This window comes from Wyeomyia smithii, chromosome 2 (genome assembly GCF_029784165.1).
Source record: "Wyeomyia smithii strain HCP4-BCI-WySm-NY-G18 chromosome 2, ASM2978416v1, whole genome shotgun sequence".
NCBI classification, from domain to species: domain Eukaryota; kingdom Metazoa; phylum Arthropoda; class Insecta; order Diptera; family Culicidae; genus Wyeomyia; species Wyeomyia smithii.
In genome coordinates, this window is record NC_073695.1 from 173195202 (window position 1) to 173222624 (window position 27423).

Genomic DNA, 27423 nt, shown 5'->3' on the forward strand with positions numbered 1-27423 from the left:
CTTAACCAAACTATGATTAATCAACGATTGTAGAACGTTATTACATAACTATCTGTCAACACTCTAGAGCAGAAACTCACTACTATGTGGATATGGGTTGCCTTAAAGCTCATTTCGGTAAACCCCTTCTCCCCCTAGAATCGGGTACAGTGTCCAGTACAGCAATCGGACCATGAGTGGGTAATCCGCGGCCCCTCAACATCATTCCAATTCACTTCGGAGCGAGAATTTCTACATAGGTAATTGTATAAAAAGGGATGTGCGATCCTGATAGAATGGGTCGGCAAAATAAATATAACAAGCTCGTGGCGTTTTTATGCGAAACAGAATGCATACAAAAAAAAAATAAAACGCGTGGTCGCCGACTTGAAACTTCACCCTTTAGCCAAAATGATGAATATAGATTGCTTTTAACTGGTTGGCAAAATTCAGTCGCCTGCAATTTCACTCCCAACTGCTGCTGGCGAAACAATTGAAAGTTTGACAGAGAATCGCGTCAGTGATGATGAGTATGAGGAACCAACCAACGGATACATTTTCAATGGATTCCAAATCGTGAACAAATATGTATAACAACAGGAAAGACGGGATAATCGAATAGTGCGAAACGGGTAACAGTCGTATAGTTAACTAGCCTAAACTGGTCATTCCTGCCAAACTGAATTTTTCAATCAAAATGATAATATGATTCATTTCAATATGAACAATTTGTACTTAAGTACCTACTGCCCACACAGAACGTCGCACACTTTTGAAGGTTTTGCCCTATAAACAGGCCTGGATTAAGAGGCCTTCTACCATTTTAATGTACAAACAATAAACGTTATCTAGAATAAATATTTGCAATTTTCTTACCACTAAATGTTTTTAGGAAAAAGGGCCCTCAAAAATCCCCCTAAAAATACAAATCTGGCCCGCCTTTGAATGTAGTTATATATTACCAGGACCGAATTAAGGCTTATGGAGGCCCGGGGGTGAAGTAACATGTGATGGGCCCTTCTCAATTTTAAAAATTCAATTTTCCTTCCTAAATATAGCTCCCTAAATCCGGCTATGTATGTAATACTTACACTGGAACCACAGACAAACAGACGTGCCTCTTCGAAGAAAAATCCTGAAAAATCTTCGTCCTTATTCGAAAAGTTACACTAGTGCGCCACCATGTGAGCTTATTGCCTATTAACTTCTTTTCGTAAAACGGTTTTTGTCTTTGCTAATGGGTGCGCGCGCTTGCTTGAATTAACACCCATGACATTACTGACGGTTTTTGTCTTTGATAATAAATGTGCACGCTTGCTTATAGCGACACTAGTGGCATTATTGCCTACTGAGCAAAATTTCAAAATAATCGTTATTTTTCTAGTCGATGAAATCGTCATCGAGTGGCACGTCTGTTTGTCTGTGCTGGAACTTTCATTCGCTCATATTTAGTATTAATTTTATTCTGATACTTTTTGAATACAAGAATCAAGATGATTTATTGTATTTATTAATGCTCTAGAACATACATTGATTAAATCAACAAGTTGTTCAAGGTGCTTGTTATTCCTCTATTGCTTTTAAGTTCCGGCAGTTGCATGCTTTCAAAAGATTATAAAAATAGTTTCTCTCGAAACTTCAATCAATCGCTTGATGCTTGTTTAATGCATTTTTCAAATGCACGCATGGATTCCTGTCTTTGGTGGAGCTTATATTAGCCTAAGTGAAGTGTCATGAACAATAATGTGAAGCAAAGTCTAGGTGCTATCGTAATTAGACCTTTTTATTTATTGGATATAGACTTTACGGACATCGATTAGTGTATAGGAAAGTTATGGGGCTAGTGCATAAGCTCGATAAGTTTAGTGTTAAAGCACTCCTTGCTATTAGTCAAGCTATTCTTTTTTTGCATGAACTACCGGAAAGCTGCATACTCGTAGCTTCCGTTTCATTTTGGGTATCATATGAAATTAATATTTTAGCAATGTTCGTCACGGTTGAATTTTTTACATGAACTGCCGAAAATGTCTTTGAGTCACTCCATGCTGATGAATTCCATACAAAATAAGACAACCATTTTAATTGACCATTTCCAATCTGACAGAAACTTTGCACAAACATTTCTAAAGGTTAAGGATGTCGTTTTGTGCTTTTTTTGATTAGGTCTCATTTTCAAGAATGCTATGTAAAAAAACGTATTGAAGATTACAAATATTTTTAAAGTCAGAACGGTGTGTTTCATTGGTGTAACGTCTTCGGCAGAGCTGTATTAATTAATCATATTTTTTTCTGAAAAAATGTGCACCGTAAAATAATGTTTCTGTGGAAAAATATATAAAACAAATATTTTCAAACACCTTTATCATTTTTAGCGCCTCCAAGCTCCGATTCACTGAATGAATCACAACTAATGTTAAATCCTCAGTGAAGCAAGTTTTATTTTGGTTCGAAAACATTTCATTTGAGTTTTGTCAGATTACTGTTCGGTCATAGAAATCGTTTTAAAATGCCATTGTATTGTTGAATTTCATAAAATAATTATGTCCTAGAACGTAATTCTTTGATAGTATGAAAGTGTTTTGTTTTTATACAGGAGACATTCCTGTACTGCCGCTCTTCGCATGTCCGTCCCATAGCAAAAAAACTCAAATGGAGAAAACGGCGATTGAATTATTTGAGCAACTTTCGGTTATTTCGTGTCCGCATAGCTAGTCCTGGTAAGAAATTGTTATCAATTGGGTCCTAAAGTTTTAAACGGTTTCCTGATTTTTATATATCAACTGGAAGAGTGCAATTTTCTAAGCAAAACGTGATTTTTAAAAAATGTTTATCATTTTCCTTTGATTTTTAAATGAAGGATAAAAATCTGCTCGAAATGCCTTAAATGACAGTTCTCTCATATACCGTACCTGGGCGAAACGTCATCGAAGACCATTCGAGCAGTTGTTTTATTCTTCATTTAAAAATCGAAGGAAAATGATAAACGTTTTTTGAAAATCACGTTTTGCTCAGGAAACGCGGCTTTTTCAAATGATATATAAAAACCGGTATAGCTTTAGGACTAGGGTGGTTTACCGGTAAAACCGATATTTTTTTCAGTACCGAAATACCGGTATTGGAGAGGCGAAAAAACCGGTATTTTCGGTATTTTTCTTTAAATTGAAAAAAAAAACTTGTCACAATATTCATAAATCATTGTTAGGCTAATGAATGCTACTCATTTAGGTAGGCGTTACAAATCACATGATGATGTATACAGGGTGTAAGGTAGCTCACTTTCAATCAAATCCTTTAAGGGGTGATTGAGGACCCTATTTGATGAAAAAAATCCTTCTGCGCATATGGTCAAAATTTAACTACTGAAGAGTTATTCTCTTTTTCTAGTTTTCGGTTATGTTCATCTCAACGAGGTCTATCACAAGAAGTATGATAGCTAGCTCAGTTATGTTGGTTCTTTTGGAGAGCTGAAAAAAATTTCGTAATCAATAGTGTCTCAAAAATTCACAATTTTCTGCTCGTTAAAGGCAAACATAACCGAAAACTGAAAATAGTGAATAACTCTGCAGTAGTTGAATTTTGGCCATATGTGTAGAAGGATTTTTTTTCTTATCAAATATGTCCTCTATCGCCCCTTAAAGGATTTTATGTGAGCTCCCTAACATCCTGTATAATAAATACATTTAGACAGAAGCAACATTAAATATTAATTAACCCTTGCCTATGTATCAATTTTTGTTATTTTCTAACAATCTGCTCGGATTCAAACGATGTGTTTGTGTGTATCGATAATATGTCAAAAAACTTCATATCAATAAAGCAACACATTCATTGTTTAAGTATAACAGCTAATCTCTTTACACATTCATACTCACAGAGGCAACGCGTGGGTTTCAAACCTACCAGTTTAACTACAAATTATAAAAATCATAGTTTGAGGCAGTAATCACAATCATGTCAGCGAAAATACGCAAGTCATTATTCATTTTGTGCTATTTAAAAATAATAAATAAATATAAATAAATAAATAAAATTTGGATTAGAAATTTATTTTTGTTGATACAAAGTGTTCACAGGATGAAATAATCAACCAATGAAGAATTTCATCCTAAAAATTACTGCTCCTTGAAAAAGTGAAATTTAAATAGCTGTAGCCTGTAGCATGGTCAAAGCTTCGTCGCCCTATCGCAGAGGGCTTTTACTAGCATCTAGCTGAATGTATCCGGCCTTACTCGTGTAAAAGTTTCTGCTTTTTCTATCATTTTCTATATTTTTATATATTTTTTACCAACCTCTCATTTCAAATATTTATTTCTATTACAGTTACAAACTTGTTTATATGCCACATTTTTCGTTTCTCCATCAGGAGCTAGAGTTAATAAAATAATTATAATAATAAATAACTTGGACGAACTGTTTAAAGAGCATCGAGCAGAATAAAGAAGTATTTACCTTCGATTCATTCGGATTCGTGAAAAGTAAATTCTGGTCTGATCGTGATTTCTTTTTTTTTACTTCATTCATATACTCTTCTCAACAGTTTCAAATATTGTTTTTCTACGAATTTTAAAGTTATTCACTAGTTTGAAACTAAGCTTTGCGATGCGAAAGAAAGTTAAAATAAAAATCTGCATGTTTTTTTTGTTATTACATGAATTTTGAAATTATGTTCTTCGTAATCATATCACTAGATTCATTCATTGGATTTTTTCAAACACTGTTATCTAGTGTTGTATCTGGATCGTATCCCACAAGAGATCAAAACAATGGTCGCAGAGGTCCTAATCTTACAAAAAAAATCTGGATCGTAATGGAGCATAGATACTCATAAATGCAAAAACATAATCATGCAGCGACACGTCCGTACATAGATGCAACCTGAGACGCTAAGCAAAAAATAAATTTCAAAATTAAATTTATGTAGGTAACGTCTTCGGCAGTGGCTTACTTCGGCAGGTTTTTGCATAAGACTGCAGCAGAAAACCGGCCGAAGAAAACCACTTCCGGAGACGTTCGACACCCTTTAATTATTATTCAGTTTTATTTTTAAATGGTACAGAGTTTTTTTTTTCGAAGACAATCATCATAACTTCCCGAAACTGTGATTTTAAGAATTTTGCAGTTGAAAAAGTAGGTTTAAAGACCATGAGTCACCCCTGGTTTGTATTAATCTGAAAAAAATTAAAATACCGGTTTTTTACCGGTTTTACCGGTTTTTATTTTTATAAATACCGAAATATCGGTTTTTCGAAAAGTCGGTAATACCGACCACCCTATTTAGGACCCAATTGGTTAAACTAAGTATGTTCAAATCAATTGACTTAAAAATGATATAAATTATATTTTTCTATTAACATAACAGCAATGTGACTGACATGCGAATAATTTTCGATCTGATCAGCTGAATATTCGCATAGCCGTCTCGTAACGAAAAGTGTTGCTTCAGGGTATCCGACAACTGCGGCAATGGGACAACACAAACGGATTTTGATTTTCCATATTTCATGAACATAAGTTCACTAATGCGAAGAGCGGCAGTGTAGCGTTCATATACAAAAACCCAGCTGTAAAACTCAACCTGATTGACGTGTAATGCTAGAAACACAGTTTACGGCTGGGTATTTCTTTATGAGCGCTACCTGATTTCCCTTATGATTTTTGAACTTTTAAAAATATTGAAATTCTACCAAAATGTTCGGTATACGCAATTTCCGAACAAAATGATTTAGCTTACTCTGGAAGCCTTAAGGCCTTGGAAGCCACACTAACGACAAATAAAATCTATTGGAATGTGACGATTTTAGTTTAACGTTACGGTTACGGTCGCCGGAAGGCCGAACGCTGAGATGTAATCAATGACGTTTTTGAAGAAGGTATGATTGAATCTGCAAACGAATGTAAATATCATTATCTTCTCGAAACCACCCAGTTTCGTTACTCGGAAACAATTTTGCGAATTTGTATACAATCTGGCAAAAGTAATTTTCGCTGGGAGGTTAATGACGAAGCACTTCTGTCAGGGGTGGCAGCAGCGGCATGGGTACACAAAGTGCATGCAAAAGAATTTATTGTTCGGTGTATTTTTATGGGATCCTTGGCTCCACTTGTCGGTATTTCTCTGCTTCTATGCTTCTCTTTTTCGTTGCAATCACACTTTCGCACCTCACGCTGCGTTATCGCAAACGGATACATGCAAGGGTAAATAACATCCAGACGTCCTTTCGTGCCCTGACGGTTTAGCTGCGAGATGTTATTAATCAGCTTCGAAATTATTTTCACATCAGTCATTGTTGTCACTGAACCCTTTAGATAGGGGAGAAGATACAATGATAGACTATATATAAGTTTGCATTAAAAATACGATATTGATTTTTATTTGAGTGAATATTCCCAAACTCAAACGGCGGTTCGTCTCTAACGAGTGAAATGACGTACACAATATTGGGCTTTCTTTTCGCCTGAATCATTGAACAAAAGTATTTTAATATTCGGAAGGGTCTTCCGCGTGTAATCATGCACTTTTGTTAAAACTGTCCAGAAATAAATATAAAATAAATTAATGCTCTATTCCTCTACCCCTTTTGCAACAAAAGCGTTAAAAAACATCGCAAAATCATTTTTTATAATTGTGATGGAATAGGTGCGTAATTTAATTACAATTATAAAGAATGTAATGTTTGTATAAATAAATTAAGGAAAGTTTTGGTAATCATGCATGCCAATCCAGCAGTAGTCATACTTCGTTCTGGAGTAAAACACTTGGAGTAAGGGGTGATAGAACGGACACCCTAAGCTATTTCTCAATTTCCTAAAACCATGAGTCGATAGAGCACATTAACAGAACAACTAATGATTGATGCAAAAATAGGTAAAGACACTCAAATATAGTATTTTTCAGTTTTCTTGAGCTTTTTTTAAAAAGTTTTTATGCGGTAAAATGGACACCTGAGGGTGAAATGAACATAGAGAGGTGGTAATATGAACACTTTGGACGTGAACGTTAATTATCGCTCTACTGGTAGTAAAATGTTATTCCATAATACGTGACACAGTTATACATTCACCAACAGATTAATTTTCACTGGTTGACGTAGAATTAATAACAATATATGACTTTATCCGCAAGAAACTGGGAAATGATGGAAGCTTGTTTTATGGACATTCCGCATTCAACGACACGCTTAGTCGCCGCCATCTGTTCATCGGTCCATATTTACCATTGCGTTTTTCTGTTATAAACAAAAAGCTTCCAGAATTTTAAATGAAAGTTTGCACAATTTTTTTACCACAGCCTATGATCTGTCTATTTTACCCACACAGTACGTATTATTGAAAATACATTAATATATCGGAAAAATCATTTGAACGATTACCTACTAATCTTCAATGATTTCTACTGATTAGCAATCTTAGCAATGATTTCTACTGATTAGCAATCTGAGAATAGGTATTTGCACAAAAAACTGGTTTACACTATAAACAACGTAATTTCCTTTAGGCCAAAAATTACATCACCAACACGAATGTCTACGTGTCTTTTATTTTTGTTTATTATTTTCGATGTTTGACTGTTTCATGTCGCATAGTTTATCTCGAATAGCTTCTTATGCTTCTATAGGATGTTAATGAAGTTTTCATTAGTTGTCAGTGTAATAGTTGAGATTTCAACAGGTGTCCATTTTACCACCCCTGTTTATTTTACCCACAATTCCCCTAAAAGCTACAGACGAACGAAAAAATAATATTGAAAAAAATATTTTCACGGACAATCTTAAGTTTTGTGTTAACTTTTAATGCAATATGTTCGAACGATGCAGAACCAACTAACAAACTATAATTTTTAACAACCACATCAATTTCCACATTAATTGCGTAATGATTGTAAGTCACAAATAATGAGTCAATTAACACATTTAAGAACAGCTATAGTAAAATACTGACAGACTGTTCCAAATTTACTTCGCGTTCTTCATATTGTCAGGAATTTTATATTGTTGCAGTAAGACACTACGCATTTAAATATAACCCACCACTACCGTCATAGAACTAATACTAATAAAATGAGTATCGGAAAAAATAAAAATATGTTATTCGTGATCTTCAATATTCTACCGCCTCGTAATTTGTGGATCCCCAAATCTGTCTAATGTCTTAAAAATACCTAAAAACAAGTTTCGTTTACCCGCAACTGTTACGGGAAATGATAAAGGAGGAAAGAACGAAAACATTCGAAGTGCACCACGGCCATCAAAACATGAACTACGTTCAGAGACGCCGACGAAGCAACGCGAGGAAACACGAATTGTGTTGGGGTAGGGTTTTTTGTGAGTCGCAAAGTCAATACATCCCGCGCTGTCTGCACGCTTTGTCATTCACGGATGGTAGTATGCTCACATCCCACCTACACAAACGTTGGCGGTCTTCACTCTCATTCTCAGTTCTGCTTCTCAACACAAACAGAACAACCCGTCTGCGTACGACATGTATCGATACACCGCAAACTTCACTTATATGTGCACTCGTAGGTACATCAATAATTAAGCACCAATTTTCCGGACAGGCAACAATTTTGACCGAAACAGCATAAAAATACAGGAAAATTTGCTTTCCCTTTAATCGTTCGTTTATCACATTTCGATGAGTGGAAACACGTCAAGAATAACAATGAAAAAATACTCTCGTGATTAGAGAGTTTTGCTTCTACTTAATATCTTACAGAAGAGAATGAATGAGAGTCAACAACTGTGTTGATAATGCCATACTCATTTGTGGGAACAACCAACCCCCACTATCGCCCCATTAGTTGAGTGGCTGTCAGTTGAGTGCCTTACCCATCGAAACTGCATCGTTTAAATTAACAAAACTAATTGCGTTGCATAAATTTCGATAATTTCAATAGCAGCTCTGCAGGTGCGAAACTAATTGCAGATAAGGTTTACCAAATGTATTTTGTTTTATTGTTTGGGGGCATTGTATCACTGAGACTATTATAAAACATAAAAACATTAAAAACAAATGATGCTGTGAAACAACGCTACTTAATTAGCGATTTTGAAGCAACACTGTGAAATTTGTCTGAATTCAAAAGGCGTTCACAAATTCAAGAATTGTCAAAAAAAATTTTATTTAATTTTTTTTTATTCCAACTTTTTCAAAAATAGACGCATTTCAATGAGGTAATATTGAAATGTGGGATCAATATTCAACAATTCACTTTTTGGTAGTAAGACGATTAACGAACAGCCTAAAATAAATTAAGCAAGCGGATGACAAGAATAAACTAACTTTTTTCTATTAAAATAATAAGCTTTTTTTATTTATGCGCAGAGTGACATTGCTGTGTCCTCCCAGCTGGTCTCGTGCTACGATGTTGGCCTAGCATGCCAGTCGTCGTAGGTTCGAGTCTCGGCTCGAGAGAGAATGTTAGTGTAAGTAGAATCGCAGCGCTAGCCCCGCAATTGTCCTGTACACTCAACAATTGGCTGCGATGTATAATAAAAACAGAAGAGCGGGTTCCGAATCAGCACCAAGGCTTAGCTGTGCTTTTGGCATTTCTGCAGAATAACATCTGGCTGGCCTGTGGGAAACCTAACCCTGGTTCACGTGTAATGACAAGGATGCCAGATGTGCGGACGTGACATGGCATACACTTTACCAACCTCTACAACAAATTGACTGGCGATTGATCGCGTTGAACTCGAACTACATTTAATTTTCGTTTATTGCCACAAAATACCATCTTCCAAACACACTTCAATCACGTGTGCTAAAAATTAGCCATTATTCAGTAAAGCTTGTTTTCAACAAACAACAGTCATTACCATGTGACCTATATTGCTTTAGGACACCTATCAGTGAAAAACTAATAGAAAAATTTTGTTTTTTTTTTTTTCAGGATAATCGATCCAGTATTCAACTAGGTAGGTGAACATTATGAAATAATAAATTTTTTTTAATAAATAAAAGATAAGTGACAGAATCACTTATGTTGAACGGGCAATGTATGTAGTTTTTCGAGAATGCGAAAATGAACGGGAATAGAAGGTGTGACTTTAGGCTTAGAAAAAATTTCCCTCGTGCAGACGGGACTCGAACCCGCAATCTCCGTTGTCTCCGGCAAGGTGTTTTGGCCAATTAAACTACTGGGAAAGGTATAACTCACCCGAAGCCAAAGTCGAATCCCCTCTACTATTGTGTTCTCGTATCCCAGCACGCCACGAGTTTTTTCATAACGCCGACAACCATCTTTTGAATCTTTTTTTTTTGTGGAATTACACTGTATTATTGACCGTATCCATAGCTTTCTTTCTTCACGTTTTTTCCTTCCTATTCTTTCACAGTCATGTTTTTGTTTTATTCGCGGTTGCTTTTCGAATTCAAATATTTTTTCCACATACTCAACTCTTGACATACAAGCTCTATTAAATTTGTTCGCTTACACAGCTTCGAAAGGAAATGATCAAAACGGGAGAATTATGGCAAAAAATAAGTTTTCGCTTTCAAAATCATGTTTTTCAATTTTTCGAAAAGACATAGAAGAAAAAACATTTTTTGAAGTTATTATTATATAATTTATTAATTTGAACTGAAATAAAACTGGACCATAAGGTCATCACTAGAGACAGAGGTAAATCGCGATTTCGCGGAAGCCGCGAATTCCGCGAAATCCAGCATCGGCCGCGAGATTACCAATAATCCGCGAAATGCCGCGAAAATCAGCAACACGGACAAATCTAAAGATTAATGGGCACCTCGATGGCAATGGGAAACCTTTTCCTACGCAACCAATAAGATGGAATAATACTACTGCTCTCTTACGACGAGATTTTGTCAGCCCAACCCAGGCTGTTGTTTCGGACGGTTCGGTTACTAGATCCTCTTCGGTCAAACATTTTGGCGATTGGAGACCTGTATGATAGAGTTCCAGAGTATGTAAAATCGAAGTTGAAAGATGTACCTACTTAGTTCAAGTAGTAAACATTCTTGCATATTCAAAATGCGCAACAGTGAGATTGATATTATAATTTTGGTAAGTATTCGGAACGCGGACGGTTTCTTGAGGTTTTCCGGTTGGCAAATAAATATCTATAGTTTCCCGGAAACTCAGTAGATGCGGAATGCAGCGTAAGTCTGAATAACATGAATTATACGTGCCTGCCGACACCGAAATAGGGTAGGGAACATATTCTAAGCAGCTTTAGGAACCGCCTGTGTATTGAGACGAAATACTCGAAATGTGTTGGGTTAAATTCAAACAGAAGTATATCAATCTGTTCTCTGTCAGAACTTGTTTTCAGATTGTAAAACTGAGTTAGCAAACTTTAATAATAATCAATTAAAGTTACCAATCGAGGGACACTATTCCAATCGCCCCGAACCTATTTTAAGCAGTTTCCATCTGTTTTGTAGGCGTTTTTTTTTCAGCACCCGAAGTGGCTCCTGAATGGCTGCAATACATGTCGATTTGTTTCGAATGGTAATTTCTGTGTGATTTCTTTGTGATCAGCGGTATTTCTTATATTCAACAATCAAAGTTTTCGTTTCCATCATTGAAATTGTCGATATTGATCAAAATCCATGAGTTTAAGGCCTGCTTTTTTCGACTGATTAAAATAGGCGCCATTGCTTAAGCCGTTCCCTACCCTATGATTGAAGACAATTTGACAATAGTCCGTTCTGCAGAGAAATCAAGAATCGTACGGTTAATTTACCGTATAATAAATTGACTAAAACAGATTTTTTGTTGTTTTTACCCAAAAAAGCACTTCATTGGGCGTTTTCTTGAGAAAAGTTTGCCGCGAAATGACCGCGAATTCTGAATATTTTCTATTTTACCACCCGCGAATTTTCCACTTTTTTACCGCGAATTACCACTGTCTCTAGTCATCACGAACGAAGATGCGCTCAGACAGTCATTGCCCTGACACAAATCGAAACTCAGACCTGAGTTTACTACAGCCTGTTTTCAATGTAAGAGCCGAATGCAAAATGTACAAGACAAGTAAATAAACCATTCATCAGTCGAGTTGAAGATCCGGACCAAGGTTAACATTTTTTTTTTCAAGAGGTAGTAGCAGTGAAAGTGACATACGGCAGAAAAATATCAAAGTATGATTTCTAAAAACTTATTTTCAAAGAGCACATTGAGAGTATACAAGCCAAGTGCATCAAATATACGAGATGTTTATATCCTCTCATTAACAGGAATTCTAAACTTTGTTTAAAGAATAAACTTTTGATTTACAAACAAATTTTTAGACCAGCAATGCTTTATGCTGTACCGATCTGGTCAAGTTGCTGTTCAACAAGGAAGAAAACGCTCCAAAGGATTCAGAATAAAATTCTGAAAATGATTTTGAAGCGTCCTCCTTGGTTTGGTACACTCGAATTACATAGACTTACTGGTGTTGAACCATTACAAGCTATGTCAAATAAAATTATTAACAATTTTCGACAAAAATCGTTGCAATCCTCAATTGCTACGATAAGCTCTCTTTATAGCCAATAAGTTAGCATTTAAGTTAGTTGTAAGTTTGCTTTCCTTTCTTGACAAGTAGGTTTAAATCCCTACGAATGATAAGTCCTAATTGCGAAAGCAAACAAATCCTAACAATTAAAATTACAAATTACTAACAGTGTTGAGAATTCACCATTTGTGATTGGACACACATACTCATTATTTACTAATATTTATCATAAATACTTAAGCTACTAACAAATCCCCTCCTAAAAAAAAAAGTATGATTCCTTGCAATGTGTATATAGCTATTTTTTCCTCAAATCCAACCATTCAAAAGCCAACGCAGAGAGAAGCCGGCGCACTTTATACATCATCAATCAATGCAACATTTTTAATATATATATATATATATATATATATATATATATATATATATATATATATATATATATATATATATATATATATATATATATATATATATATATATATATATATATATATATATATATATATATATATATATATATATATATATATATATATATATATATATATATATATATATATATATATATATATATATATATATATATATATATATATATATATATATATATATATATCTATATATATATATATATATATATATATATATATATATATATATATATATATATATATATATATATATATATATATATATTAGGGCGGTTCGATTTGTAGGGGATCAAAAAATCGCTTAGGCACATATGATTTTCGGATTCTAGGGATCAAAATAAGATACTTTGCTCAAAAAACCATACCTCTAAAATGAATTCTGATGTCCCTTGTACTAACGTGTAGGTACCCAAAAGGTCAAATTTCAAAAATCCTGTTTTGACCCATTTAGAGTGCCCCAATCGAGTCCAAATGTATGACCGACCCCCACTAACTTTGGAGGGCCGACCCACCCATGCTAGTGTTACCCCCCTGGGACCCCCCTAGGGGGTCTCCCATACAAAAATATCAAAAAATATCAAAAAATCACCATTTTTGGCACTTTATATGACAAAAATCAGTGAAATGGCTATTATTTTTCCGCACAAATGAAGTTTCTAGGAAAAAAATGTTTTTTTTTGTTTTTGGAACGAAATTTTTTATATTGGAGCATGTAAATGCGATTTGACGGCAGCTCAATGTAACTGCGGTTTGGTTCCAGAACGCCTCAAAGAGTTTATGCACGATCAACATAAACAGAGAAGACTAACAATTGATGCATTTCTGATGGAAATTGAAGAGCAAGGGACATCGTCATCAATGCCAACAATGCCAACATACGAAGATCCCGATGATACAACATACGTAGACGTACCGATGACGGTTGATGAAGATGTTATGAATAGAAGCACAAGTTCACAATACACAGAAAGATACGATTGTTTTAACTTTGCCTTGATGTGTGACAGATTTGGTGTGTCTGATAGAGTAGCGTCAGCATTGGCAACCAGTCTTTTAAAAGATTTTGAAATGAAAGATCAGCATGGCGAACCTCTCATCATGGATAAATCGAAAGTTCGTAGAGAAAGAGAGAAATGCAGACGAATAGTGCTCCGCAAAAGGTTTGATGATTCCAGTTTAATAGCGTTTTCATTCGACGGCAGAAAAGATGATACTTATACGAGAGAAAAAATTGATGGTAAGAATCATAGTAGGATGGTAAAAGAACCTCACCTTGTTATTTTGAGAGAACCGAATTCTCGATTGATTGGTTACGCAAGACTGGTAGAGGAAAGTGCTGAATACAAAACAACAAAATTGAATGAATTTTTCAACGATAAAAACATATCTCTGGATGCATTGATTGGCATATGCACTGACGGTGAGCCAACAAACACTGTCACACACGGTGGAATTATACGAAGATTCGAATTGCTGCTAAAAAGACCATTGCATTGGTTTGTTTGCCTTCTACACTTCAACGAACTTCCGTTTCGTCATTTGTTTGGGGTTTTGGATAAATCATCCACCACTGGACCAACATCAACAACCGGGAAACTAAGCAAGCAAATTGAAAATTCTGAAGCTCTTCCGGTAAGTCATTGCTATCACTCATTTATTATAATTTTCTAACATTTTGAATGGTGAAATCATAATAAATTTATTTAATTATTATATATTTTTAGGTGGTGAGCGACTTTCAGAGAATTGCGTTGGAAAATATGCCTCCTGTTGCAGAACAGCACGAATATTCCACCGATTCGCAGTACTTATACGACATGGCACCACATCCCTGTCACAAACGTCATTCCCATACATTCTACTTGAAGCCGTTTTTCTCTGGCTCTCTGGCTCGATTATACGTCAAAAGGCTGTCAGTACTCGCGAAACAGCCAGATAAGTTCCATTCATGCGAGATCAACTGTTGCTGCAAGTGGTATGTAGAAATGCGAAGCGTCAAGAACGTTTGTTCCGTTTCGAAAGTTTTATGGATTTTGTGCAGGACATAAATGGTCACGTTCAAATATGTTCTAACACGTTCCGGATAACCCTACATTCAATATAATTAGAAGCACTCAAAAAAACCATGTGTTACTGATGCGGCACAATGAACATTTTTAACACTAGCGCCATCATCGTCAGCGGCGGCTTCAGGAAACAGTTGCCATGACATGGATCTGCATGGCACATGCAATTTCTAATGGCGTGGTTTCTGTGGATCTGGCTAACATAAAACCAGGGAAAATTGTACATTCTCGCTGGCTCACCAAGGCCGCTAGATTATTACGATTATATGTGACAATGAAAAAACCACCTAAAAATTTAAGAATTCTGGTTGAATTTATAATTAAGGTTTATGTGCCAATGTATTTTAATATCAAGTATTACAGCTCTGTCGTGTACGGTAGTGTATTATTTTTCAAGTACATTACTTGGGCACAATTTCTGGAGTCAAATTTACGCACTGTTGTCAATCATGTAATTAAAAATAATCCATATTTTGCACATTCGGAAAATATCTTGCTATCAATGTTGTTTGATGATAGGAAAGAGGTGCGCGACTCTGCTATCAAGAAAATTTTACGATATCGAGACAATGTTGAAGACCCATCGGAACTTAGAGAATATAAAAAACCAGATATAAACTTCCATTGCTTCGATTACACGAAAATGATCGATTTGACTGATAAAAATAACGTATTTGAACCACCATTCACGCGAATCATTCCGTATGAAACATTGATAGCATATTTAAATGAAGATGATTCACCATTTACTGATCCGCATATTCCATTACATATACAAGGAACGGAACAACACGTTCAACTGCTAGCTAGCGTTTCCAAACGAGTAATATCGGAAAATGTAGAGGCTGTTATGGAGGCGACATTAGAGAGCCGTGCGAAATTGCCCAGTGTTGAAACCAAAAAAGACTTCAAACAATAATTTTTTAGTTTCTTTCCTATGTTCTGATCGAATAAATTTTTAAAGAGAAAACAAAAATCATAAAACAAAAAAAACATTTTTTCCCTAGAAACTTCATTTGTGCGGAAAAATAATAGCCATTTCACTGATTTTTGTCATATAAAGTGCCAAAAATGGTGATTTTTTGATATTTTTGTATGGGAGACCCCCTAGGGGGTAGGTTTATTATAAATTAATTTCCCAGTGTATTATATATATGTATATATGTATACATGCGCTATGGCAGCCGCCCCTAGCCATGGCCTCACTGCTTCGGCGTAGACTACCATGGGACCAGATAGGCGACCACTCCAGTATGGATAAGGATAGCGGCTGGAAGGGGGACCCAATTAACAAGAATGAATATTGAAAAAAATGAAGATCAAAAATTGGGCGCAGATGGGTTGAAAAACCCGTTTGCACGAGGAGGCATCCAGAGGTCTCCGCCGAGAAAGGCGGAGATGGATGCAGTAAAGGACGCCTGCGAAGACGGCAAAGGCAGTACGCCTACCGGATCGACGCAAGACCTCGCAGTGGCTGGTCCACTGTTGATAAAGGCGGTCGGAAGACAGCGAGACACGCTACCGAAGGTAGTAGCGCTGTCGGAGCAGCTCGATGCCATAATCGAGTTTGCGAAAAGTCGCACCAACACGACGAAGTACCTGAAGCAGGCTCTCTACATGCTTCGGTCCTCCGTCGATGCTGCGACGAAGGAGCACGCCGAGCTCAAGGCAAGAGCGGTGGCTGCAGAGAAGAATGCAACGGAGGTGACCGGAAGGGCGACGAAGTCGGTCCAAACGGACACCTGCACGTTTGCAGCGGTTTGCGCCTCCGGGTCAGCCGCAAAAAAAGCAAGGCAGTCTCCGGGGGAAGCCCCCGAGAACAGCAAGAAACGGTTGGTTGTGCTAAGCCCGCGAGATAGCACACCAACGGCCTCCAAGTCCGCCGAAAAGTCTGCCGAAGTGGCAGCTACGGGAAACCCTTGGGTTACCGTGGGAGGAAGGAAGCGCCAAAAAGACAGCAAGCGCAACGACGAGAAGGCGACAAATCGTCCAAAAAAGGGAAAGAAGGCGCGAAGCAGGGGCGACGCCCTCATACTCAAGACGGAGGGGTCCAAGTACTCCGAAGTCTTGAAGAAAATGAGAGGCGAAACCCAGCTCAAGGATCTGGGAGCGGATGTGCGGACCATCCGTCGTTCTCGCACCGGCGAGATGATCCTTGAGCTCCGTAAGGATGCTAAAAACAAGGGCGCTGCCTACAAGACGGTAGCCGAGCAGGTCCTCGGGAAAGATGTGCAAATTCGGGCACTCACCTCAGAGGTGACTCTCCAGCTCAAAAACCTGGATGAAATCACCGAGAGGTGCGATATTGTACAGGCCCTCAAGGAGAAGTGCGGAGTGGAAGTAGCCACTGAGGTAATTCGCCTCCGAAAGGGTCCAGCGGGGACCCAGGTGGCCACTTTCCGGCTTGCATCGGCCGATGCAACTCTGGCCCTGAAGACAGCCAAACTTAAGGTTGGCTGGTCAGTATGTCCCCTGAGCATACTCCAGCAGCCGGACGTTTGCTTCAGGTGTTTCGAGGGAGGACACAAGTCCTGGACCTGCAAGGGGCCCGATAGGAGCCAGTTATGTAGGCGTTGTGGTGGTGCTGGCCATAAAGCTAAAGACTGCGGGGAGCCTCCCAAGTGCTTGGTATGTACTGGAAAACGGGACGCCAAGCACTTTATGGGAGGCCCACGGTGCCCAGCCGGTAAGGCGGCCACGAAACCACGGGCGTGAGGGTGACACAATTGAACCTGAACCATTGCTATGCGGCACAGCAGCTGCTATACCAAGCAGCGTCTGAGTCGCGGTCGGACATCGCAATCGTATCGGACCCCTACTGCATTCCTCCCGGAAACGGTAATTGGGTTGCAGATAAGTCCAGTACGGCGGCCATATGCACGACCAGCAAGTTCCCGGTTCAGGAGGTTGTGTCAACCTCAAATGAAGGATACGCGGTTGCCAAGGTGGACGGAGTGTTCTACTGCAGTTGTTATGCTCCGCCGCGTTGGTCTATCGAAAGGTTCACCCAGATGGTCGATCTGTTATCTATGGAGCTGACGGGACTAACACCCTTAGTAGTGGCGGGCGACTTCAACGCTTGGGCTGTTGAGTGGGGAAGCCGCCGCACGAACCGGAGGGGTCAGATCTTGTTGGAAGCTTTGGCAAAGCTCAACCTAGATCTGGCCAACGTTGGAACCAAGTGTACATTCAGCAGAAATGGTGCGGAGTCGATCATCGACGTGACGTTCTCCAGCCCAGGACTGATCGTGAACTGGAGGGTAGACGATGGCTACACCTATAGTGACCACCAGTCGGTCTGCTATAGCGTAGTCCAGAACGTGAGGCGGCAGGCGACGGGTAGAGCCAATACTCCGACCGTCCGCGGGTGGAAGACATCGCATTTCGATGCCGAGGTATTTGCAGAAGCAATGAGAAGAGAGCGCGAGGGGGGCAGTTGGCTCCGCCCGAGTGCTGACCAATTAGTTGCCACATTATCGCGGGCGTGCGACGCCACCATGCCTAGGACCCGCCAACCTAGGAATGGTAAGTCACCGGTATACTGGTGGACCGACGCGATAGCGGACCTCCGTAGCGCGTGCCTCCGTGCAAGACGGATGTTGCAACGTGCACGTACCGATGCACAGAGGGTAGAGCGCCGTGTAGTATTCGGATCTGCAAGATCGGCGCTTAAAAGTGCGATAAAGGCGAGCAAAAGGGCCTGCTTCGATAGGCTATGCGCGAGTGCCAATACGAATCCGTGGGGCAACGCCTACAGAGTCGTAATGGCGAAGACCAAAGGCGTGTTGGCGCCCGCAGAGCGATCACCAGCGATGCTGGAGCGCATCATCGAGGGACTCTTTCCACGACACGAGCCAAATCCTTGGCCTCCGGTTGCTGAGTCTCACGTCCGACGTTCCAGTATCTCAGACACAGACCAGGGATGGTCGGCCAACCTGCCGGGCATCCAATCCGTGAGGGACGGCAGCCGTGCAGAGGTTGTGGAGGAGGTAAGGGTTACGAATGAGGAACTCATCGTGATCGCCAACTCTCTAAAGGTGAGCAAGGCACCGGGACCGGATGGAATCCCGAACTTGGCCATCAGGACGGCCATGAAAGTGGCCCCTGATCTATTTCGAGCAGTCATGCAGAAGTGCCTGGATGACTGCCTCTTTCCGGACAGGTGGAAGCGACAGAGATTGGTGCTGTTGCCGAAGGCTGGGAAACCGCCAGGGGACCCATCGGCATACAGACCTATCTGTCTGCTGGACACTACGGGCAAGGTGCTTGAGAGGATTATCCTCAACAGACTGGTGAAGTACACAGAGGGTGTAAACGGTCTGGCAAGTAACCAGTTCGGCTTCCGGAAAGGTAGATCCACGCTGGATGCTATTCTCTCTGTCACCAAGACGGCAGAGGTAGCACTCCAGCGTAAGAGTTGGGGCATTCGCTATTGCGCAATCGTCACGTTTGACGTGAAGAATGCATTCAATAGCGCCAGTTGGGACTCCATAGCGCTCGCGCTTAGGAGCATTCACGTACCGGTGTCGTTGTACAAGATTTTGGAAAATTATTTCCAGAATCGGGTACTAGTTTACAACACGGAGGAGGGTCAGAAGTGCGTCCCAATCACCGCAGGGGTACCGCAAGGTTCCATCCTGGGCCCGGTGTTGTGGAATGTCATGTATGACGGGGTGTTGAAACTAAAGTTCCCTGTAGGGGTTGTGATCGTCGGTTTCGCAGACGACATCACGCTAGAGGTCTACGGCGAGTCGATCGAAGAGGTCGAGTTGACGGCCGCGCACTGCATACGCAAGGTCGAAGACTGGATGCACTCTAGGAAACTGGAGTTAGCGCACCATAAAACGGAGGTTACGGTTGTGAACAACCGCAAATTAGAGCAACAGGCGGTGGTCAGAGTCGGTGACTGCACCATCACCTCAAGGCGTTCCTTGAAGCTCTTGGGGGTTATGGTTGACGATAAGCTCACATTTAAGAGTCACGTCGACTATGCCTGTAAGAGGGCTTCAACGGCCGCTGCAGGACTATCTCGAATGATGTCCAATAGCTCAGCGGTATATGGCAGCAAGCGTAAACTTCTTGCCAGCGTGGTTTCGTCCATACTTAGGTATGGTGGGCCAGCGTGGTCCAAAGCGTTAGGTACCAACAGTCATCGTCGAAAACTGGAAAGTACCTACAGGCTCATGTGCCTGAGGGTTGTGAGCGCGTACCGTACAGTGTCATACGATGTCAGATGGCAGCAGGAATGGTCCAATTCCGCAAAGGGTAGATGGACGCATCGACTTATTCCGGACGTATCCGGATGGGTCGGGAGGCGCCATGGAGAAGTTAACTTCCACTTGACACAGATTCTGTCAGGTCATGGTTGCTTCAGGCAGTATCTACACAGTTTCGGGCATGCGGGGTCCCCCATGTGTCCCGAGTGTGCGGATGCGGAAGAAACTGCTGAGCATGTCTTCTTCGTGTGCCCTCGTTTTGTGCATGCGCGGAGCGACATGATGGTAGTGAGCGGGCCAGACACCACTCCGGACAACCTAGTTCGGAGGATGTGTAAAGACCCAAACATTTGGAGGGCGGTTTGTACAGCCGCCTCTCAAATAGTTTTAGAATTGCAAAACAGGCGACAGGTTGACCACCGACACGCCAGTGTTAGCTAACGGCCAGTCTCCAGGTTAGTTAGCTAAGTTAGCAAAGAGATCTATAGAACCAAGAGGGTGCACAGAGCACAAAAGCCGCTCCCCGAAGCAATACCTAGCGGTGGTCCCGGGGAGTATTATGGGCTGGAGACTGGAGGGGTTTTAGTGGGTCCGGTCACTGATTCAAACCAACCCCACACTCCCTGAGGTTGGTCACCTCAGGGGTTTGGATGCAAATTTCCCCTCCACCTGAAACAAAAAAAAAAAAAAAAAAAAATATATATATATATATATATATATATATATATATATATATATATATATATATATATATATATATATATATATTTATATATATATATATATATATATATATATATATATATATATATATATATATATATATTTATATATATATATATATATATATATATATATATATATATATATATAATACACTGGGAAATTAATTTATAATAAAATATAAAATCTACATATTCAGCTCTTATAAGGCGACATCCATAAATTACGCAATTATCAGACCCCCACCCCCCATGTGTAACAACCTAAGCAACAACTGAAACATAATGGAAAAAAATAAATTGTGATCATTTGTTGCACTAAGTAAATTCCGAGGTTTTAAAAAACATTTTTTGTTACTACGATGAAATTGTAAAGGTACAAGCAATAACTAAAGTTGCATCGCTGCCTTAAAAAACTTTACACCAACAACGTCATTCGCGTGGTTGGATTTGTTTTTGAAACGTGTAAACGGCATTTGGAAAGCTAACCTTCACTGAATAGATCTAGTAGGTGGAGCATATAGGTTGCCAACGTGATGCTTGCGAGATACACAAAACAAACACACAACAATACTTCTAAAAGTTGCTGTAACTATGTAACTTGCTATGTAACAGCAACTTTTGCTCGATCGTTCGCCTTATATTTGTTTTTGAGATGAGGTTATTTACTGCGTTGTAACTTTTGGGTATTTGGACTAAAATTCGTCCAAAAAGTGTGGGTCTCTAAAACGAAATGAGATGAATTGCTTTAAATTTCATTATCACGCTGAGGTGCTGATGAATTGAAGAAGCAAAATTAAAAACTGAGAATGACCATGAGCATGATAAGGGAAGCAAAATCTAAAACTGAGCCATAAACTAGCAAGTGTTTCTACAGCAAATAACGTAGATAGTAAAAACGAGAAAATTGAATAGAAACTGATAACTGGAGTTGAATCCACATCAAATTTCTGGAAATAATCATAGATAAATCGCTGTACAGACAATCTTTTTCCATTCGAACCATTTGGCATTTGACAATCCTTTCACAACGCCAAGTATGTAGTTGCTATTGCGCCCTAGTTGCTGCTACAATGCATCTTCGTTGCTGAGATGTAGCTGCAACTTAGTTTCGCATAAGAATTTGTTGCTGTGATGTACAGAGTTCATAATCGAAACAAATTTTGCTTCTTGGGATCGCGTAACACCAACACCTACCCCCCCCCCCCCCCCAAAAATAACGTAACGCTGTAGAAAAATTTGCTGGATAAAAATGCTCATTTTTGGAGAGTCTCTCCAGAGATTTTTTATTACGTAACGCTGATCTTACCCCCCCCTTCCCTATGTAACAAATTGTAACGCTCAAGCATACTCTCCCTCCCCCTCATGAGCGTTACGTAATTTATGGATGCTGCCTAATAACTTGAGAAAAGCTAGACTCTGGACAAAAATTGAACAAAATGAAGTTATCAGTTCAGTACTATGGTATGTTCTTCACATAAAGTACTTTTTATTATATGATCGAGCTTTTAGCTAAACCATTATGTATTAAAATGTGAAAATAACGACACACTTTCATATCGGATATTTCACGCCCCTGATTTGAACAAAATCAAAAGAATGGGCTGTCTCTCAAGTAGGGATAAAAGATATGCAGATTTGCCTCCAAAATATAATTATATAATTTTTAAAATCCGTCGTGGGCAGATCACGATAAATTTGCATTTTTTTTAATTTCGCAGACTTTTTCAAAAAATGTGCAGATCTGCGCAGACATGCGTAGTAGAATTATTTGGACTTCAGGTCGTATATTGTTCAAACGGACCTCTAAGCTGGCTATTTTAGTTATGAATATTTGCTAATATTGCGCTGTTAATTGCCAAAAAAGTATTATTTGTAGCATAAAATAACTGTCGTAACAATTGTATTTTTTTTTTTCAAAGTTCAAGTGTTAATGTAATCAGTTTTTACATATAAAAGATATATTTTTTGAAAATTTCGGAAACAGAGAAGGTGTACACTAAGGTACCAATAAAATGTATTATGAATAATTTTGACCATCGAATTTCAAAAAGCGGTATTGCTCAAATGTGATCGACTCTAGTTCGTGATAAGAAGAAGAAAATGAAGAGTACTACGATTTGAATTTGGGCTATGGTTATCACACAATAACAATGATATATTATTACACAATAACAGCCGTGGTTTTACTCTCAGCAGTAAATGTTTCGATCACGAACAAATAAGACGAACTATTTATATCGAAACCTTTTATTTCGTAAATATTTGACCTCACTCCAAAATTATACCTACAATAGAATTACAGTTAAAAGCTGTACAATTACGACAAATCACTTCAAATCATCGTCAACTTTCTAGATAATAAATTTGTTACGTAATCTAAACCGTTGTTCACATCTTCAGTGTTTAATGTCTGTTTATTGAGCTGTTTCAGACGTATATGTTCTTTGCGATAGAACTCCCGTTTTTCTGATGGTTTCAATAGTGTAGCTTTTCGAATTACCTTCGCATTTTTGCAGTATTCTTGTGGATTGTATGCTAATACATTGCTGTCATCCCAGCATTCGTCGTCATCCATCAAGGTTTTGCCAGTTTCATTGCTCGGAAGATCGTTGTGATAGATCAATTCTGGAACAGGGATGCTCGGTTCACTATCATGCACTAGTTGCAAGCTTGGAAGTTGGTCTTGATACTGACTAGCTTGTTTAGAGGGTAGGCTAGAAACGCAGTACTTATACAACTCAAATGTGCCACGATCAGTGCAGTGCTCCGTATGAAGTTTGATCTCCAGAGATGAAATTCTATGAGCCGTATTGAAAGGACAACTTACCAACTTCACTTTAGGATAATTTTTTCGACATTTGAACAAATGCTTCGGCATGGATTGCGGCATGATCCGATGAGATCGATTGTATGGGCACTCTACCAGTTCTACTAATCCTGGCATATCGACTATATTTGAATTTCACTTGGCTTTAACAAAGTAACACTAAGTCAAGAACTCGATTTTTTATAGTATGTAATAGGTAAACCAGATCTGTCGCACATATTTCGTGAGGGTATAAAATAAATGGGTAGTTTTTCAGTTCACTGTACATTAGGTAAGCTAATACAGCTATGTTTCAATATTTTTGTAGAGAAGTTATAAAATTTTCGACTTCTGTTATTATAACTACAAATGAAATATATTTTTGCGAAAACTACTAAATTATTTTTCAAAGATGAATTGAATCTGATAGATTACAACATTTTTACGACACCTGTCCAACCATCTGGTCTTTTACTAACATTTGCAGCGATTTTCTGTTTTTATGTTTACATGTACTATTAATAAGGTTTTGGAAAGTCCTGTTAACACCATTCTAAATTATCTACCGCGATTCCATATTGCGTAGCATCTTAAAGCGACACTGATAAAAATTGGACATCAAATGAAAACTAAACATCTCATCTAACCCATGTTTTGACGCACCCAGCCTCAAATTGAACTTATTTTTTTGCCGGATTTCTACATTGCAACATTGGGACAGAATTCATTTGCTGAAGTTCCACAGGTCAGCCTTTGCGTGTGCACGAAACCATAAAAAGACATGTATTGATGGATATTACGACAATAAAGACTATCAGTAGTTTGAATGAGGTTTCCATTTATCTTTCCCAAAAAGGATTAAATTAAGCCATTCCGAAGTGTACAAGGGAGCCGCCTGTATACTTCACGCTGTTGTCAGTTTTGAGTGGAAGACGTTAAATTGCACTTTTACACGAATGGCACATAAATGCAAAATTTGTCAATGCACTTTGTTGACGAAAAGCGACGGCGCTCAGATGTTCATTTGTCGATGCAGTCAATCCAAAGGGGCGTGTGGGCGATCGTAAATTGTAAGACTTAATACTATACAGAAAAAACGCGGATCACTACAGATATCCATATGTAGATACCATGATGTGCCAATTTCTACTGATATCCGAATGATGGTAAATTACCATTGGTACTTAGATAGCTTTATAAATATTTCAACATTGAAATTTTATGTGGTTTGGTAGCTTGATAAATGTTTCAACCTCGGAATTTTCCTCTGCCAGCCAAGTCGGTTCAACATTTTTCGGAAGAAGCTATCATGAGATCAAATGGCGTTATTTCAAAAGCTATTGCAACACATAAACAAAATATCGAATCTTTCTTCGTTGAATTATTCGTTTATTTTCAAATATATTTTGATCGTTTTTTCTGCGGAACAATCTGGTATGAATGTTATAAAATAATTTCAATTTGGGGCTCTGCCGCATTAAAATACACACTACAAGCATTAAAAATACATGCAACATACAATTTTCAAATTGACACTTGATGAACCACATTTATGCCCAATCAATAGAAGAACTCTCACTTGCCACAGACACACTTATGAGCCGTTGCGGAACAGAGTGGTCTATGTGCCATCGAACAAATTTTTCAGGAGAAGCAATTTTCGAAAAATCTCTGAATAAAATTCTGTTCAACGGATTCTTTCAAACAAATTGTTTTAATACAATAAAGGTTATGAAGTGGTTTAACATTGGAATACAAATCATTGATTTTATCTTACCAATGTAGACCACTCTGACATTATATATATGAGCCGTTGCGGAACAGAGTGGTCTAAAGACCATTTTTTTTAAAAATGAGTTTTTTACATAATCCGCATGTACTCAAAAAACTGAAGTTAGGAGACTAGAAAAATTTCGAAAAATCGAACTTTAAAGCTGATTTATACCATGTTGAAATTTCGTCCGAAACAGAATGGCCATTCTGTTTCGGAACAGAGTGGTCTATGTACATAAACCGAGGTAATACCATCATGTAACATGTGACATTGAACATTTTACATGTGATATGTAACTTGTCACTTGTTCTGTAACATGTTACACGTGGTTTGTAACATGTTACACGTAATGTAACACGAAAAATGTAACATGTCAAATATCATGTAATATGTAACATTTTGTGTTACATGTAATATTACACGTCACATGTTACATGTGACATGACATGTACATCATATAACACGTGACACTAGCCATTTTGTACGAGTTAACGTCATTTTTATTTATGATTATGTACATAGACCACTCTGTTCAGGAACGATACGAGGATTCCAGTAAAATATATATGAAGTCAGAGTGGTCTATGTACATTGGTATGGTAAATTAACTTATTTCGCCAAAAAAAAATGGTAATTTTATGTATTCACATGTTGAACCACTTCATAACCTTTATATTAGAACATTTTGTTTGAAAGAATCCGTTGAACAGAATTCTATTCAGAGATTTTTCGAAAATTGCTTCTCCTGACAAATTTGCTCGATGGCACATAGACCACTCTGTTCCGCAACGGCTCATATTTCACTGGAATCCTCGAATCGTTTCGGAACAGAGTAGTCTGTGTGCACAAGACTGGTAAAAGACAAGGAAATTTACGGTAAGGGTCCATCCATTAATGATGTCATGCATTTAGTGGGAGAGGGGGTTTCGATTATTGTGACATTTTGTGACATATAGGGGAGGGGGGGGGGTTGTGTTAGCTTGAGTGTGACCTCACATTTCAACTCAGAAAAGAAAATAAAGAAGACACATACCCATACCACAGAGTTCAACTTAGAGTTATTCATGATACTTGCATCATTCATTCGTAGTTTTACGATCCCTTTTTTGTTTAAGATTTGCTCAAGATAAAATAAATGACATTTTTTTTCTGTCAAAAAGTATAATGTTTGTTAATTCTGTTTTACCGTGCATGCTTGTTTAAGAATGACAGCGCAATTTCATTCATTTTTTAGTCTCTCCTAATCTTACTAACTTGTGGAGAAGATTTGGGCTGCGAATTGATTGAAGAAGAGGAACTGAGTGTGGATGGTCTTTCAGAAATCAGCAATAATGCTGCAGTTACTGCCTCGGCTTTCTATGTCGTCGATATGCGACTTCATCAACAGAATCCTTAGACTAAGGATTAAATGCCTTTTCTAGCTAAAACATATAAACATGACGTAATGAAGTGGGGGGTCAAGGAAGTTGTGACAGTTTTTCTCACGAAGATGCATTCATTATCAACGAAAAATGATCATTTAAAAAAGGTCCGTAACCGACTTTTCAACAAAACTTTTTGTCGAAACAAAAACGTTGTACGGCCTCCACGAGGGATTTTCAATCGCATCTCTTGATTCTACCAATCAACTATTTGCAGTTCATTGCTCTCCAGGTATTTGTGTACACCAAAAGCAAAGCCTTGGTGCTACATTCCGATTCGGAACTCGACCTTCTGTTTTATTATACACAGACTTCGCAGCCAACTGTAAAGTATACAGGACAATTGCGGGGCTAGCGCTACGATCCTACTGACACTAACAGTCTCTCCCGAGCCGAGACTCGAACCTACGACGACTGGCTTGTTAGGCCAGCATCGTACCTCGAGACCAGCTGGGAGGGTGTGTACACCAAAGAACTTAAAATCCCAAAGACATCTTCGTTTGAACGACCTTGAGACAGATTCGTTGAGTTCTGTATA

General features: G+C 38.6%; 3 protein-coding genes across 6 annotated transcripts in view; 2 read left to right on the top strand and 1 right to left on the bottom strand.

Annotated features, from left to right (window-relative positions):
• Positions 1-27423, top strand: part of LOC129721382 (zinc finger protein 250) — a 61882-nt gene that overhangs the window by 6945 nt on the left and 27514 nt on the right. For all 4 annotated transcript variants that reach the window (XM_055673893.1, XM_055673894.1, XM_055673895.1 and 1 more), the window contains exon 2: positions 9872-9896. The gene's annotated coding sequence lies outside the window, so the exon portion shown is untranslated. The remainder of the gene's footprint in view (positions 1-9871; positions 9897-27423) is intronic.
• LOC129720216 (uncharacterized) lies at positions 13576-14925 on the top strand. Its single transcript, XM_055671665.1, has 2 exons — positions 13576-14509; positions 14602-14925. The coding sequence occupies exons 1-2, from the start codon at positions 13655-13657 to the stop codon at positions 14923-14925; spliced, it is 1179 nt and encodes a 392-aa protein (XP_055527640.1). The 5' UTR covers positions 13576-13654.
• Positions 23217-23828, bottom strand: LOC129720217 (gametocyte-specific factor 1 homolog). The gene has a single exon (XM_055671666.1). It carries the CDS (start codon positions 23826-23828, stop codon positions 23217-23219), a length of 612 nt encoding a protein of 203 aa, XP_055527641.1.